An 18,608-nucleotide genomic window follows, 5' to 3' on the forward strand; every position below is an offset into this window, starting at 1 on the left:
CTTCTTAGATCAGAATTTGTTGCATGCATTCCAGTTTCCCCTAACGAAGCGACATTCCCAGTAAACAGACTCGGATCGGGATCAGAATGGGTGATGTGGGTGTGGCCTGATGAGATGACTTCACTGGGAACATCAAACTGCAGGAGATGAGTGTCTTACCTCCTCATTCTCCTCATCGAAGTAGGTCAGCTGAAGGCTGCTGAGGCCGAAGGACCGCTTCACCTGCAGACAACACAGCAGCTTCAGCACCTGTAAGGCTTTACGGTCACGCTTCGCTGCTTTTTCCATGCAGTAAAACATCAAACTACTTTACTTTGGTACAAACAGGAAGAGAAACTGCTTGTAGGAAATGCTCCAATAAAGATTCTTAAATGACTGAAAATGTGTCAGAAATGTCTCTAATAGACAGCATCATCTGCACGGAAATATCCTGCAGGAGGGAGAAAAATAATCCGTACAAATATTTTAATCCACACATCATGTTTTCTATTGACAGTAAAACTGGGGGTATGGAGGGGTGGGAGTACGGGGGGTCTAGAGCCCAGCTTGGCACAAGACCAGAAGACTGCTTTCACCTCATCCACTTGTAGCTGCATTTACACACTTCACCTGAAAGCCAAAGTTCTCCCAAATAGGAGATTTTAACGACAGAAGAGGGTCTTCGAGCTTGGCTTTCTCCCCAAAACCCTCGCTAGCCTCAGCTTCTGCACTCTGCTGCTGTTTACATGCAGACACCAATACCCTGCTCTCAAGCACAGGTCTGAGCCATGACCTCCTGTAAATGCCGTCAATACCGTAAGTATAGTAAACACCGTCAATACCGTCAGTACCGTCAGCACGTCAGTACCGTCAGTACCGTCAGTACCGTCAACACGTCAGCACCGTCAACACGTCAGCACCGTCAGTACCGTCAGCACGTCAGCACCGTCAACACGTCAGTACCGTCAACACGTCAGTACCGTCAACACGTCAGTACAGTCAACACGTCAGCACCGTCAACACGTCAGCACCGTCAACACGTCAGTACCGTCAACACGTCAGTACCGTCAACACGTCAGCACCGTCAACACGTCAGCACCGTCAGTACCGTCAGCACGTCAGCACCGTCAACACGTCAGTACCGTCAACACGTCAGTACCGTCAACACGTCAGTACAGTCAACACGTCAGCACCGTCAACACGTCAGCACCGTCAACACGTCAGTACCGTCAACACGTCAACACGTCAGCACCGTCAACACGTCAGCACCGTCAGTACCGTCAGCACGTCAGCACCGTCAACACGTCAGTACCGTCAACACGTCAGTACCGTCAACACGTCAGTACCGTCAACACGTCAGCACCGTCAACACGTCAGCACCGTCAACACGTCAGCACCGTCAACACGTCAGCACCGTCAACACGTCAGTACAGTCAACACGTCAGCACCGTCAACACGTCAGCACCGTCAACACGTCAGCACCGTCAACACGTCAGTACCGTCAACACGTCAGCACCGTCAGTACCGTCAGCACGTCAGCACCGTCAACACGTCAGTACCGTCAACACGTCAGTACCGTCAGCACCGTCAGTACCGTCAGCACGTCAGCACCGTCAACACGTCAGCACCGTCAACACGTCAGTACCGTCAACACGTCAGTACCGTCAACACGTCAGTACAGTCAACACGTCAGCACCGTCAACACGTCAGTACCGTCAACACGTCAGTACCGTCAACACGTCAGTACAGTCAACACGTCAGCACCGTCAACACGTCAGTACCGTCAACACGTCAGTACCGTCAACACGTCAGTACCGTCAACACGTCAGTACAGTCAACACGTCAGCACCGTCAACACGTCAGCACCGTCAACACGTCAGTACCGTCAACACGTCAGTACCGTCAACACGTCAGCACCGTCAACACGTCAGCACCGTCAGTACCGTCAGCACGTCAGCACCGTCAACACGTCAGTACCGTCAACACGTCAGTACCGTCAACACGTCAGTACCGTCAACACGTCAGTACAGTCAACACGTCAGCACCGTCAACACGTCAGCACCGTCAGTACCGTCAACACGTCAGCACCGTCAACACGTCAGTACCGTCAGCACGTCAGTACCGTCAGCACGTCAGTACCGTCAACACGTCAGCACCGTCAGTACCGTCAGCACCGTCAACACGTCAGCACCGTCAACACGTCAGCACCGTCAGCACGTCAGTACCGTCAACACGTCAGTACCGTCAGTACCGTCAACACGTCAGTACCGTCAGCACGTCAACACGTCAGTACCGTCAACACGTCAGTACTGTCAACACGTCAGTACCGTCAGCACGTCAGTACCGTCAACACGTCAGTACCGTCAACACGTCAACACGTCAGTACCGTCAGCACGTCAGTACCGTCAACACGTCAGTACCGTCAGTACGTCAGTACCGTCAACACGCCAGTACCGTCAGCACGTCAACACGTCAGTACCGTCAGCACGTCAGTACCGTCAACACGTCAGTACCGTCAACACGTCAGTACGTCAGTACCGTCAACACGTCAGTACCGTCAACACGTCAGTACCGTCAGCACGTCAGTACCGTCAACACGTCAGTACCGTCAACAAGTCAACACGTCAGTACCGTCAACACGTCAGTACCGTCAACACGTCAGTACCGTCAGCACATCAGTACCGTCAGCACATCAGTACCGTCAACACGTCAGTACCGTCAACACGTCAGTACCGTCAGCACATCAGTACCGTCAACACGTCAGTACCGTCAACACGTCAGTACGTCAGTACGTCAGTACCGTCAGCACGTCAGTACCGTCAACACGTCAACACGTCAGTACCGTCAGCACGTCAGTACCGTCAACACGTCAACACGCCAGTACCGTCAACACGTCAGCACCGTCAACACGTCAGTACCGTCAGCACGTCAGCACCGTCAGTACCGTCAGCACCGTCAACACGTCAGCACCGTCAACACGTCAGTACCTTCAGCACGTCAGTACCGTCAACACGTCAGTACAGTCAGCACGTCAGTACCTTCAGCACGTCAGTACCGTCAGCACCGTCAACACGTCAGCACCGTCAACACGTCAGCACCGTCAGCACGTCAGTACCGTCAACACGTCAGTACCGTCAGCACGTCAGTACCGTCAGCACGTCAGTACCGTCAGCACGTCAGTACCGTCAGCACGTCAACACGTCAGTACCGTCAACACGTCAACACGTCAGTACCGTCAACACGTCAGTACAGTCAGCACGTCAGTACCGTCAACACGTCAGTACCGTCAACACGTCAGTACCGTCAGCACGTCAACACGTCAGTACCGTCAACACGTCAGTACCGTCAACACGTCAGTACCGTCAGCACGTCAGTACCGTCAACACGTCAGTACCGTCAACACGTCAGTACCGTCAACACGTCAGTACCGTCAGCACCGTCAACACGTCAGTACCGTCAACACGTCAGTACCGTCAACACGTCAGTACCGTCAACACGTCAGTACCGTCAGCACGTCAACACGTCAGTACCGTCAACACGTCAGTACCGTCAGCACGTCAGTACCGTCAACACGTCAGTACCGTCAGCACGTCAGTACCGTCAACACGTCAACACGTCAGTACCGTCAACACGTCAGTACGTCAGTACCGTCAACACGTCAGTACCGTCAACACGTCAGTACCGTCAGCACGTCAGTACCGTCAACACGTCAGTACCGTCAGCACGTCAACACGTCAGTACCGTCAGTACCGTCAGTACGTCAGTACCGTCAGTACCGTCAGCACGTCAACACGTCAGCACCGTCAACACGTCAGTACCGTCAACACGTCAGTACCGTCAACACGTCAGTACCGTCAACACGTCAGTACCGTCAGCACGTCAACACGTCAGTACCGTCAACACGTCAGTACCGTCAGCACGTCAGTACCGTCAACACGTCAGTACCGTCAACACGTCAGTACCGTCAGCACGTCAACACGTCAGTACCGTCAACACGTCAGTACCGTCAACACGTCAGTACGTCAGTACCGTCAACACGTCAGTACCGTCAACACGTCAGTACGTCAGTACCGTCAACACGTCAGTACGTCAGTACAGTCAACACGTCAGTACCGTCAGCACGTCAACACGTCAGTACCGTCAACACGTCAGTACGTCAGTACCGTCAACACGTCAGTACCGTCAGCACGTCAGTACCGTCAACACGTCAGTACCGTCAGCACGTCAGTACCGTCAACACGTCAGTACCGTCAACACGTCAACACGTCAGTACCGTCAACACGTCAGTACCGTCAGCACGTCAGTACCGTCAACACGTCAACACGTCAGTACCGTCAACACGTCAGTACGTCAGTACCGTCAACACGTCAGTACCGTCAACACGTCAGTACCGTCAGCACGTCAGTACCGTCAACACGTCAGTACCGTCAACACGTCAGTATCGTCAGCACGTCAACACGTCAGTACCGTCAACACGTCAGTACCGTCAACACGTCAGTACCGTCAGTACGTCAACACGTCAGTACCGTCAGTACGTCAACACGTCAGTACCGTCAGTACGTCAACACGTCAGTACCGTCAACACGTCAGTACCGTCAACACGTCAGTACCGTCAACACGTCAACACGTCAGTACCGTCAACACGTCAGTACCGTCAACACGTCAGTACCGTCAGCACGTCAGTACCGTCAACACGTCAGTACCGTCAGCACGTCAGCACCGTCAGCACCGTCAACACGTCAGCACCGTCAACACGTCAGTACCTTCAGCACGTCAGTACCTTCAGCACGTCAGTACCTTCAGCACGTCAGTACCGTCAACACGTCAGTACCGTCAACACGTCAGTACAGTCAGCACGTCAGTACCGTCAGCACGTCAGTACCGACAACACGTCAGTACCATCAGTACCGTCAACACGTCAGTACCGTCAACACGTCAGTACCGTCAGCACGTCAGTACCGTCAGTACCGTCAACACGTCAGTACCGTCAACACGTCAGTACCGTCAGCACGTCAACACGTCAGTACCGTCAACACGTCAACACGTCAGTACCGTCAACACGTCAGTACCGTCAGCACGTCAACACGTCAGTACCGTCAACACGTCAACACGTCAGTACCGTCAACACGTCAGTACCGTCAGCACGTCAGTACCGTCAGCACGTCAACACGTCAGTACCGTCAACACGTCAACACGTCAGTACCGTCAACACGTCAGTACCGTCAACACGTCAGTACCGTCAGCACGTCAACACGTCAGCACGTCAACACGTCAGTACCGTCAACACGTCAGTACCGTCAGCACGTCAACACGTCAGTACCGTCAGCACGTCAGTACCGTCAACACGTCAGTACCGTCAACACGTCAGTACCGTCAGTACGTCAGTACCGTCAGTACCGTCAGCACGTCAACACGTCAGTACCGTCAGTACGTCAACACGTCAGTACCGTCAGTACCGTCAACACGTCAGTACCGTCAACACGTCAGTACCGTCAGCACGTCAACACGTCAGTACCGTCAACACGTCAGTACGTCAACACGTCAGTACGTCAACACGTCAGTACCGTCAGTACGTCAACACGTCAGTACCGTCAACACGTCAGTACCGTCAGCACGTCAACACGTCAGTACCGTCAACACGTCAGTACCGTCAGTACGTCAACACGTCAGTACCGTCAACACGTCAGTACCGTCAACAAGTCAGCACGTCAGTACCGTCAACACGTCAGTACCGTCAGCACGTCAGTACCGTCAACACGTCAGCACGTCAGTACCGTCAGCACGTCAGTACCGTCAGCACGTCAGTACCGTCAACACGTCAGCACGTCAGTACCGTCAGCACGTCAGTACCGTCAACACGTCAGTACCGTCAGCACGTCAGTACCGTCAACACGTCAGTACCGTCAACACGTCAGTACCGTCAGCACCGTCAACACGTCAGTACCGTCAACAAGTCAACACGTCAGTACCGTCAGCACGTCAGTACCGTCAGCACGTCAGTACCGTCAACACGTCAGTACCGTCAACACGTCAGCACGTCAGTACCGTCAGCACGTCAACACGTCAGTACCGTCAACACGTCAGTACCGTCAACAAGTCAACACGTCAGTACCGTCAGCACGTCAGTACCGTCAGCACCGTCAACACGTCAGCACGTCAGTACCGTCAACACGTCAGTACCGTCATTACGTCAGTACCGTCAACACGTCAGCACGTCAACACGTCAGTACCGTCAGCACGTCAACACGTCAGTACCGTCAACACGTCAGTACCGTCAACACGTCAACACGTCAGTACCGTCAACACGTCAGTACCGTCAACACGTCAGTACCGTCAGCACGTCAGTACCGTCAACACGTCAGCACGTCAGTACCGTCAACACGTCAGTACCGTCAGCACGTCAACACGTCAGTACCGTCAGTACCGTCAACACGTCAGTACGTCAGTACCGTCAACACGTCAGTACCGTCAGCACGTCAACACGTCAGTACCGTCAGCACGTCAGTACGTCAGTACCGTCGACACGTCAGTACCGTCAGCACGTCAACACGTCAGTACCGTCAACACGTCAGTACCGTCAACACGTCAGTACGTCAGCACCGTCAGCACGTCAGTACCGTCAGCACGTCAGTACCGTCAACACGTCAGTACCGTCAACACGTCAACACGTCAGTACCGTCAGCACGTCAGTACCGTCAACACGTCAGTACCGTCAACACGTCAACACGTCAGTACCGTCAGCACGTCAGTACCGTCAGCACGTCAGTAACATCAGCACGTCAGTACCGTCAACACGTCAGTACCGTCAGCACGTCAGTACCGTCAGCACCGTCAACACGTCAGCACGTCAGTACCGTCAACACGTCAGTACCGTCATTACGTCAGTACCGTCAACACGTCAGCACGTCAACACGTCAGTACCGTCAGCACGTCAACACGTCAGTACCGTCAACACGTCAGTACCGTCAACACGTCAACACGTCAGTACCGTCAACACGTCAGTACCGTCAGCACGTCAGTACCGTCAACACGTCAGCACGTCAGTACCGTCAACACGTCAGTACCGTCAACACGTCAGTACGTCAGTACCGTCAACACGTCAGTACCGTCAGCAAGTCAACACGTCAGTACCGTCAGCACGTCAGTACGTCAGTACGTCAGTACCGTCGACACGTCAGTACCGTCAGCATGTCAACACGTCAGTACCGTCAACACGTCAGTACCGTCAACACGTCAGTACGTCAGTACCGTCAACACGTCAGTACCGTCAGCACGTCAGTACCGTCAACACGTCAGTACCGTCAACACGTCAACACGTCAGTACCGTCAGCACGTCAGTACCGTCAACACGTCAGTACCGTCAACACGTCAACACGTCAGTACCGTCAGCACGTCAGTACCGTCAACACGTCAGTACCGTCAACACGTCAACACGTCAGTACCGTCAACATGTCAGTACCGTCAGCACGTCAGTACCGTCAACACGTCAGTACCGTCAACACGTCAGTACCGTCAGCACGTCAACACGTCAGTACCGTCAGTACGGTCAGTACGTCAACACGTCAGTACCGTCAGTACGTCAACACGTCAGTACGTCAACACGTCAGTACCGTCACTACGTCAACACGTCAGTACCGTCAGTACGTCAACACGTCAGTACCGTCAACACGTCAGTAACGTCAGTACGTCAACACGTCAGTACCGTCAGTACGTCAGTACCGTCAGTACCGTCAGCACGTCACCACGTCAGTACCGTCAGTACGTCAACACGTCAGTACCGTCAGTACCGTCAACACGTCAGTACCGTCAGCACGTCAACACGTCAGTACCGTCAACACGTCAGTACGTCAACACGTCAGTACGTCAACACGTCAGTACCGTCAGTACGTCAACACGTCAGTACCGTCAACACGTCAGTACCGTCAACACGTCAGTACCGTCAGCACGTCAGTACCGTCAACACGTCAGTACCGTCAGCACGTCAGTACCGTCAACACGTCAGCACGTCAGTACCGTCAGCACGTCAGTACCGTCAGCACGTCAGTACCGTCAACACGTCAGTACTGTCAACACGTCAGTACCGTCAGCACGTCAGTACCGTCAACACGTCAGTACCGTCAGCACGTCAGTACCGTCAGCACGTCAGTACCGTCAACACGTCAGTACCGTCAGCACGTCAGTACCGTCAACACGTCAGCACGTCAGTACCGTCAACAAGTCAACACGTCAGTACCGTCAGCACGTCAACACGTCAGTACCGTCAGCACGTCAGTACCGTCAACACGTCAGTACCGTCAGCACGTCAGTACCGTCAACACGTCAGTACCGTCAACAAGTCAACACGTCAGTACCGTCAGCACGTCAGTACCGTCAACACGTCAGTACCGTCAGCACGTCAGTACCGTCAGCACGTCAGTACCGTCAGCACGTCAGTACCGTCAACACGTCAGTACCGTCAGCACGTCAGTACCGTCAACACGTCAGCACGTCAGTACCGTCAACAAGTCAACACGTCAGTACCGTCAGCACGTCAACACGTCAGTACCGTCAGCACGTCAACACGTCAGTACCGTCAGCACGTCAGTACCGTCAACACGTCAGTACCGTCAGCACGTCAGTACCGTCAACACGTCAGTACCGTCAACACGTCAGTACCGTCAACAAGTCAGCACGTCAGTACCGTCAACACGTCAGTACCGTCAACACGTCAGTACCGTCAACAAGTCAGCACGTCAGTACCGTCAGCACGTCAGTACCGTCAACACGTCAGCACGTCAGTACCGTCAGCACGTCAGTACCGTCAACACGTCAGCACGTCAGTACCGTCAACACGTCAGCACGTCAGTACCGTCAGCACGTCAGCACGTCAGTACCGTCAGCACGTCAACACGTCAGTACCGTCAACACGTCAGTACCGTCAACACGTCAACACGTCAGTACCGTCAACACGTCAGTACCGTCAACACGTCAGTACCGTCAACACGTCAGTACCGTCAACACGTCAGCACGTCAGTACCGTCAGCACGTCAGTACCGTCAGCACGTCAGTACCGTCAGCACGTCAGTACCGTCAACACGTCAGTACCGTCAACACGTCAGTACCGTCAACACGTCAGTACCGTCGGCACCGTCAACACGTCAGTACCGTCAACAAGTCAACACGTCAGTACCGTCAACATGTCAGTACCGTCAGCACGTCAGTACCGTCAACACGTCAGTACCGTCAGCACGTCAGTAACGTCAGCACGTCAGTACCGTCAACATGTCAGTACCGTCAGCACGTCAGTACCGTCAACACGTCAGTACCGTCAGCACGTCAGTAACGTCAGCACGTCAGTAACGTCAGCACGTCAGTACCGTCAGCACGTCAGTACCGTCAGCACCGTCAACACGTCAGCACGTCAGTACCGTCAACACGTCAGTACCGTCATTACGTCAGTACCGTCAACACGTCAGCACGTCAACACGTCAGCACGTCAACACGTCAGTACCGTCAGCACGTCAACACGTCAGTACCGTCAGCACGTCAACACGTCAGTACCGTCAACACGTCAGTACCGTCAACACGTCAGTACCGTCAGTACCGTCAGCACGGCAACACGTCAGTACCGTCAACATGTCAGTACCGTCAGTACCGTCAACACGTCAGTACCGTCAACACGTCAACACGTCAGTACCGTCAGTACCGTCAACACGTCAGTACCGTCAGTACCGTCAACACGTCAGTACCGTCAACACGTCAACACGTCAGTACCGTCAACACGTCAGTACCGTCAACACGTCAGCACGTCAGTACCGTCAGCACGTCAGTACCGTCAACACGTCAGTACCGTCAACACGTCAGTACCGTCAACACGTCAGTACCGTCAACACGTCAGTACCGTCAACAAGTCAGCACGTCAGTACCGTCAGCACGTCAGTACCGTCAGCACGTCAGTACGTCAGTACCGTCAGCACGTCAGTACCGTCAACACGTCAGCACGTCAGTACCGTCAGCACGTCAGTACCGTCAACACGTCAGTACCGTCAACACGTCAACACGTCAGCACGTCAGTACCGTCAACACGTCAGTACCGTCAACACGTCAGTACCGTCAACACCGTCAGCACGTCAGTACCGTCAGCACGTCAGTACCGTCAGCACGTCAGCACCGTCAGTACCGTCAGCACGTCAGCACCGTCAACACGTCAGTACCGTCAACACGTCAGTACCGTCAACACGTCAGTACCGTCAACACGTCAGTACAGTCAACACGTCAGCACCGTCAACACGTCAGCACCGTCAGTACCGTCAACACGTCAGCACCGTCAACACGTCAGTACCGTCAGCACGTCAGTACCGTCAGTACCGTCAGCACGTCAGTACCGTCAACACGTCAGTACCGTCAACACGTCAGTACCGTCAGCACGTCAGTACCGTCAGCACGTCAACACGTCAGTACCGTCAACACGTCAGTACCGTCAACACGTCAGTACCGTCAACACGTCAGTACCGTCAACACGTCAGCACGTCAGCACGTCAGTACCGTCAGCACGTCAGTACCGTCAGCACGTCAGTACCGTCAACACGTCAGTACCGTCAACACGTCAGTACCGTCAGCACGTCAACACGTCAGTACCGTCAGCACGTCAACACGTCAGTACCGTCAACACGTCAACACGTCAGCACGTCAGTACCGTCAACACGTCAGTGCCGTCAGTACCGTCAACACGTCAGTACCGTCAACACGTCAGCACGTCAGTACCGTCAACACGTCAGTACCGTCAACACGTCAGTACCGTCAACACGTCAGCACGTCAGCACGTCAGTACCGTCAGCACGTCAACACGTCAGCACGTCAGTACCGTCAACACGTCAGTACCGTCAACACGTCAGTACCGTCAGCACGTCAGTACCGTCAGCACGTCAGTACCGTCAGCACGTCAGTACCGTCAACACGTCAGTACCGTCAACACGTCAGTACCGTCAGCACGTCAACACGTCAGTACCGTCAGCACGTCAACACGTCAGTACCGTCAGCACGTCAACACGTCAGTACCGTCAACACGTCAACACGTCAGCACGTCAGTACCGTCAACACGTCAGTGCCGTCAGTACCGTCAACACGTCAGTACCGTCAGTACCGTCAACACGTCAGTACCGTCAGCACGTCAGTACCGTCAACACGTCAGTACCGTCAACACGTCAGTACCGTCAGCACGTCAGTACCGTCAGCACGTCAACACGTCAGTACCGTCAACACGTCAGTACCGTCAACACGTCAGTACCGTCAGTACCGTCAGCACGTCAGTACCGTCAACACGTCAGTACCGTCAGCACGTCAGTACCGTCAACAAGTCAGCACGTCAACACGTCAGTACCGTCAACACGTCAGCACGTCAGTACCGTCAGCACGTCAACACGTCAGCACGTCAGTACCGTCAACACGTCAGTACCGTCAACACGTCAGTACCGTCAACACGTCAGTACCGTCAACACGTCAGCACGTCAGCACGTCAGTACCGTCAGCACGTCAACACGTCAGCACGTCAGTACCGTCAACACGTCAGTACCGTCAACACGTCAGTACCGTCAACACGTCAGTACCGTCAGCACGTCAGTACCGTCAGCACGTCAGTACCGTCAGCACGTCAGTACCGTCAACACGTCAGTACCGTCAACACGTCAGTACCGTCAGCACGTCAACACGTCAGTACCGTCAGCACGTCAACACGTCAGTACCGTCAACACGTCAACACGTCAGCACGTCAGTACCGTCAACACGTCAGTGCCGTCAGTACCGTCAACACGTCAGTACCGTCAGTACCGTCAACACGTCAGTACCGTCAGCACGTCAGTACCGTCAACACGTCAGTACCGTCAACACGTCAGTACCGTCAGCACGTCAGTACCGTCAGCACGTCAACACGTCAGTACCGTCAACACGTCAGTACCGTCAACACGTCAGTACCGTCAGTACCGTCAGCACGTCAGTACCGTCAACACGTCAGTACCGTCAGCACGTCAACACGTCAGTACCGTCAACACGTCAGTACCGTCAGCACGTCAGTACCGTCAACACGTCAGTACCGTCAACACGTCAGTACCGTCAGCACGTCAGTACCGTCAGCACGTCAACACGTCAGTACCGTCAGCACGTCAGTACCGTCAGCACGTCAGTACCGTCAGCACGTCAGTACCGTCAACACGTCAGTACCGTCAACACGTCAGTACCGTCAGCACGTCAACACGTCAGTACCGTCAGCACGTCAACACGTCAGTACCGTCAACACGTCAGTACCGTCAGCACCGTCAGTACCGTCAGCACGTCAGTACCGTCAGTACCGTCAGCACGTCAACACGTCAGTACCGTCAGCACGTCAGTACCGTCAGCACCGTCAGCACGTCAACACGTCAGTACCGTCAGCACGTCAGTACCGTCAGCACGTCAGTACCGTCAGCACCGTCAGCACGTCAGCACGTCAGTACCGTCAGCACGTCAGTACCGTCAGCACGTCAGTACCGTCAGCACGTCAACACGTCAGTACCGTCAGCACGTCAACACGTCAGCACGTCAGCACGTCAGTACCGTAATTACTAGGGATGCACCAATCCAGCTTTTTCAGTCCCGATACCGATAAGGATATTTGAGCTGTGGATACCTGCCGATACCCAATATTTGCAGATATTGGAAATCAATCAGCTAAAACAGATCCAAACAACTTCTGAACTATTTATTTTTCAACTAACTGCAACAGCATCAGACAAAGTGGCAATATTTTAAATAGAAAAAATTTGCCATGCTGCATAAGGTGCTGCAGAAAGGTAAAAAAAAATTGCAAACATTGTAAACATTTTTGCATTTAAAAAAACAGCAGCATTTACCATAAAGATGAAAGTTGAAACACTGTTACCATTTATGTGCTCGTATTAAAAAAAAAAGGCAGTGTAAAAAAACGTGCATTCTGCAGCATTCGGTCAGGATAAATAAACAACTTACTCAAATGTTACCAAACTCAAACTTACACAAATCAAACCAGTAAAAAAAACATTAAATAAACCAAATATAAACAAAAGCAGCATAGTCAAGGTCAAAATGAAAACTGTTCAAATGTTATTTGACCAACAAACAAAATAAGCATTTAGTGCAGACCAGAACATTGTGCAATGCTTCCCCTCAGTTAAGTACTAATAACATGATCTTGTTCAAGAAGGCAAGCCTTTCCATCCTTTCTGCAGTGAGTCTATTTCTTTTCTCATCCAAGATGTTGGCGATGGTGCTGAACAGCCTCTCACTTTCAACACTGGTACAGGGGGCACACAGATATTTTGTGGCAGCATCAGCAAAAGCAGGAAATCTCTCCTTGTGGTTTTCCCAGTACTCGTATGCAGTGTAGTGTTCACAGTTTTTTCAGTCTGTAGATGGACAGTTGAGCTTGTGATGCTTGGTGCTTCAGGATCTTCATTCTCTTCCAGAATTTGTTCAAACTCCATTAAGAAGCTGCTCTTTCGTTGAACTGCTGGTGACGCTGCAGAAATATCAGGTTCTGCAGCTGTGGAAGCAACACGAGTCATCTTTTCAGGGGGCTCTCCTTCTGACCCCTCTTCACACATGACACGTCTCTCTTCTTCTAGTTCTGTGGTCAGTGCATCCTTCGCCTTGTTGACAGAATCTGCCCTTGTGAAATATCTGAAACACAATTATGAACAAAATTATACATGAATCACATTTTTCACGAGTGGTAAATATTTTCTATAACACATGTTGTTTGTGCCTAAGTAAAATAGTGCTTTTATATTCGTACCTGTCTTTATAGCGGGGATCCAACAAAGTTGCGTAGAGTGGTTCATCCTCCACAGAACTGAAGCGACTGGTCACTGCTTGCAGTAAATTGGTTTTCATGGTTTTCATCCCAGCGTCTGTATCTTCTTCTTTAGCCAACAGACGTTTGAGGACAGTGACAGCTGGGATGACATCAGCTACTGATGCAGCAGAGGAGCTGATCTTCCTTGTTAGATCTTCAAATGATGCCAGAACAGTCACTGTTTTTTCCAGCAAGGCCCACTGGACAGCAGTCAGGGTTGCAGGCAGGTCATGGTCAGCAACACAGGCACTGAGAACGCGTTTTTGCTCCAAAAGGCTCTGTATCATGTAATAGGTGCTGTTCCACCTTGTTTTTACATCCTGTATTAGGCGTTTTGGCTGTGTTTGCATTTGCTGCTGGATGTCATGCAGGCGTGAGTAAGACAACGGAGAATGTTTGAAATGTCCAACAATCTGCCTACATTTTGCCAGAGCATCATTATTACTGCGCTGTGACAATAATCCTTCGTTCACAACAAGTTGCATAGAGTGTGCAAAACAGCCCAAGCTACGCACTCCCAAGGTTTCCATTGCTTTTTTCATGTTAGCAGCATTATCCAGCACCACAATGTGCACATTTTCAAGTGGGATTTTCCACTGATGTAAAATGTCCAACAGCGCATTTGCAATGGAGTCTCCCGTGTGGGAACCACTGAAGTTTTTAGCACCTAGCATTGCACTGTGATGGTTACAGCTGCTGTCGTTCCAGTGCAGTTAGGCTCAGCAGCGGCATTGGCAACACATCTGATGACTAGATGTCTGTCGTAAAGCTCACGACTTTAGCATCCTTTAACTGATCTGATATGCCTTTGCAGATCTTATCATAATATTCAGGCAAAGCAGTTTTAGTAATGTATTTACGTGACGGCATGCTGTACCTGGGTTCCAAATGGTCAAGAAGGCGCCGAAAGCCGATGTTGTCGACGACGGAAAGCGGTTGCGAATCCAAGATAATAAATTCCACCAACTTTCTGTTATCTTTATTGCTTTTCGGCTGTTAGCTGGTAACTTGTCATGTCATTGCAAGGTGTCCATTTGAGTCATTGTTTAACCGAACTTTCTCCTTTCCTCCACGTGGTGCTTTTGCAAATGCTTTATTAAGTTGGTGGTGTTATATTTTGCCAGCTTACCGCCGCCTCTTGAAACCTCGTCTTTACATATATTACATGAAGCTGTCTGACTTGTTGCCGAAGAAAGAGTATAAAATCTCCACACAGCTGATCCCTTTGCCCACTCCATATTTTCGTTGTGTGACTGAGCAGCATACACGTAGTAGTGACGTATAACACGCGCAACGTGGCTGCACCTGAATGACGCTATGGATCGGCTCTTCTAGGCAGAACCCGATCCAGTATTTTCCCCTGGATCGGCTCCGATATCCGATGCCAGTATCGGATCGGTGCATCCTTAGTAATTACCGTCAACTCCGTCAATACTGTCAATTCTGTCAGTACTGTCAACTCTATTGTCAGTATCGTCAACACCGTCAATACCGTCAACACCAGTACCAATTGTACTGACGGTACTGATGGTGTTCAAATCAAATCAAATCAAAGATACTTTATTCATCCCCGAGGGGAAATTCAGAGTTCAAGCCAGCTCGACCAAGGTTTTACATACAGACCCGCAGCAACCAGAGGATTCTGCTCTGATGTCAGGCTGCTTTCAGCTGAAACCTGCAGCGCTCCAACCAGAGGATTCTGCTCTGATGTCAGGCTGCTTTCAGCTGAAACCTGCAGCGCTCCAACCAGAGGATTCTGCTCTGATGTCAGGCTGCTTTCAGCTGAAACCTGCAGCGCTCCAACCAGAGGATTCTGCTCTGATGTCAGGCTGCTTTCAGCTGAAACCTGCAGCGCTCCAACCAGAGGATTCTGCTCTGATGTCAGGCTGCTTTCAGCTGAAACCTGCAGCGCTCCAACCAGAGGATTCTGCTCTGATGTCAGGCTGCTTTCAGCTGAAACCTGCAGCGCTCCAACCAGAGGATTCTGCTCTGATGTCAGGCTGCTTTCAGCTGAAACCTGCAGCGCTCCAACCAGAGGATTCTGCTCTGATGTCAGGCTGCTTTCAGCTGAAACCCGCAGCGGTCCAACCAGAGGATTCTGCTCTGATGTCAGGCTGCTTTCAGCTGAAACCCGCAGCGGTCCAACCAGAGGATTCTGCTCTGATGTCAGGCTGCTTTCAGCTGAAACCTCCTCCTCCAGCTTGAAGTCCTCCATGTCAGCAGTTCATCGTCCAGATCCAGATCTGAGAACGTCAGGTTTCTGATTGGTTACCTGTGCAGGTGTGAAAGTCACCTATTAACTCCCCCTCACAAAGAAAAGAAGAGTGACCTGGGATGGAATTAGAGGCTCAGATCAACTAAACTACAACACAACGCAGCAGTGTCCTTACTTCCTGTATAAAACAGCAAAACAGACCGGCTGTCCAATCACAGCCAGGAGGAGCCAATCACAGCCAAGAGGAGCCAATCACAGCCCAAGAGGAGTCTAAGCCCCGCCCACCACAGCGAGGAGAAATAAGCGATAATTCTTCAGAAAAGAAAATCCGAGATAGAAGGAATTTTACCACCAAATTATAAAGACAAGTATGCAACTTGAGCGGAACCGGTCCATTTGGACTGTTTACGTCTGAAACAGACTTTAGAACTTTAAGGTTTAACTGCAGGAAAAAAATGATTTCAGATCAATATGAAAACTGAAAGCCGCAAAGAAGCGAATTCCACCTGTTCTCAGAAAACATGCTGTCTGGGTGTGAATAAACGATCCAGATCCACCAGAACCGAACCGAACCGTATGCGGCTTGTCCGACTTACCATGGCCTCCATCGACTCCCAGCTCCTTGTCTCTGATCCCGACAGGAGGAAATTCTTACAATTTCCTCTGAAATTGACCTTCAGGTTGATGTGGAAATCCATCCCGTCTCCTGTCTGCATTTTAACCACAGGCTGTATAATAAAGACTTTATACAGTCTATGGTTTTAACCACAGACTGTATAAACAGGTTTTAACCACAGACTGTACATAAACAGGTTTTAACCCATATTAAATACCACGCTGCTTCTTCTGCTGCTGATTCTTCACAGAAGCTTCACCTACCCCCCCCTGCAGGCGTAGTTATGAACTGCAGCTCCACTTACTCCTACGTTTCGTGAAAGAAAGACATGGAAATGTTATTTTAACAGAGTTTTCTGTAAATAAATATTAACAATAACGTCTGAAGATAAATAAACATAAAAACAAACAATGATTATGGTCCTAATAGTGTTCCTGGTCAATTTCTCGTTGTTTCAGTTAAATAACTTTCAAGATAGAAAAAAATGTTTGAGTACAAAACAGCAGTTTAGTGTCTTTATGAATGTACATTTTAATGAAAAAATTGGTTAAAATAATCCATAAATCAAAAAGGTATTGTTCTTTATTGGAGTGGAACTGGAGGAAATACAATTTTGTGAACAAAATATGTTTTGAAGTCCATCTCTAAGTCATTTTATTAATACAATGTAATTCAGATTTAATCAATTTCACACATTTAAACTCTTTAAGCACCAAAATCGCAAAATTGTGACAAGCGGAGTGTCCAGAGTGTGGAGCTCAAAGCAGCGGCCTCTTTCCTCTACTAGGTGGCAGACAGTGGCCAGCTATCAGCCGATGCTGTGTGTGGAGGTGTGTGTGTGTCTCTACATCTGTTTAGGGGAAAGATTTTTTTTCTAAAGTTAATTTCAGACAATATTTTCTAATTCTGAGTTTGAATTTATTAAATTCAGTTTGAAAAAAGGTTTAATTTCATTTGTTGATTAATCCACATTTATTTCATAATGAAGATAATAAATGGAAAAATTTAGTAAGTAATTTAAGTAATTTTTCTTGACATTTTCAGTCTGTATCAAAGACATTTTAGATGTTATCAGGTTTCTTAATGACTCTGCAGCGACCGCTAACATGTTCCAATTGTTCCTGGGTCTGATCCACAGAGAACATAGACAGGTTCCACAGAAAGATTTCTGTTCCATGTGTCCATGTTCCAACTGTTCCATCTGTTCATCTGTTCATGTTCCAACTGTTTATCTGTTCATGTTCCAACTGTTCTATCTGTTCATGTTCCATCTGTTCATCTGTTCATGTTCCATCTGTTCATGTTCCAACTGTTCCATCTGTTCATCTGTTCATGTTCCATCTGTTCATCTGTTCATGTTCCACCTGTTTATCTGTTCATGTTCCATCTGTTCATGTTCCAACTGTTCCATCTGTTCATGTTCCATCTGTTCATCTGTTCATGTTTCATCTGTTCATGTTCCAACTGTTCCATCTGTTCATCTGTTCATGTTCCAACTGTTTATCTGTTCATGTTCCATCTGTTCATCTGTTCATGTTCCATCTGTTCATGTTCCAACTGTTCCATCTGTTCATCTGTTCATGTTCCACCTGTTTATCTGTTCATGTTCCATCTGTTCATGTTCCAACTGTTCCATCTGTTCATGTTCCAACTGTTCCATCTGTTCATGTTCCATCTGTTCATCTGTTCATGTTCCATCTGTTCATGTTCCAACTGTTCCATCTGTTCATCTGTTCATGTTCCATCTGTTCATCTGTTCATGTTCCATCTGTTCATGTTCCAACTGTTCCAACTGTTCATGTTCCATCTGTTCATGTTCCAACTGTTCCATCTGTTCATCTGTTTATGTTCCATCTGTTCATCTGTTCATGTTCCACCTGTTTATCTGTTCATGTTCCAACTGTTCTATCTGTTCATGTTCCATCTGTTCATCTGTTCATGTTCCATCTGTTCAT

At 50.3% G+C, this 18,608-nt stretch overlaps 1 protein-coding gene across 2 annotated transcripts in view; it reads right to left on the reverse strand.

Annotated features, from left to right (window-relative positions):
- nbr1b (NBR1 autophagy cargo receptor b) overlaps nucleotides 1–16,738 on the reverse strand; it is a 111,358-nt gene extending 94,620 nt beyond the window's left edge. For both annotated transcript variants that reach the window (XM_079253491.1, XM_079253490.1), the window contains exons 1-2: nucleotides 16,634–16,738; nucleotides 160–222 (exon numbers count right to left, since the gene is read on the reverse strand). In XM_079253491.1, coding sequence (XP_079109617.1) covers nucleotides 160–222; nucleotides 16,634–16,735 — 165 coding nt within the window. In that variant the 5' untranslated portion in view covers nucleotides 16,736–16,738. The remainder of the gene's footprint in view (nucleotides 1–159; nucleotides 223–16,633) is intronic.
- Between the last annotated feature and the right edge of the window lie 1,870 nt (nucleotides 16,739–18,608).

Source organism: Telmatherina bonti, assembly GCF_933228915.1.
Source record: "Telmatherina bonti genome assembly, chromosome: 14".
Taxonomy (NCBI): Eukaryota; Metazoa; Chordata; class Actinopteri; order Atheriniformes; family Telmatherinidae; genus Telmatherina; species Telmatherina bonti.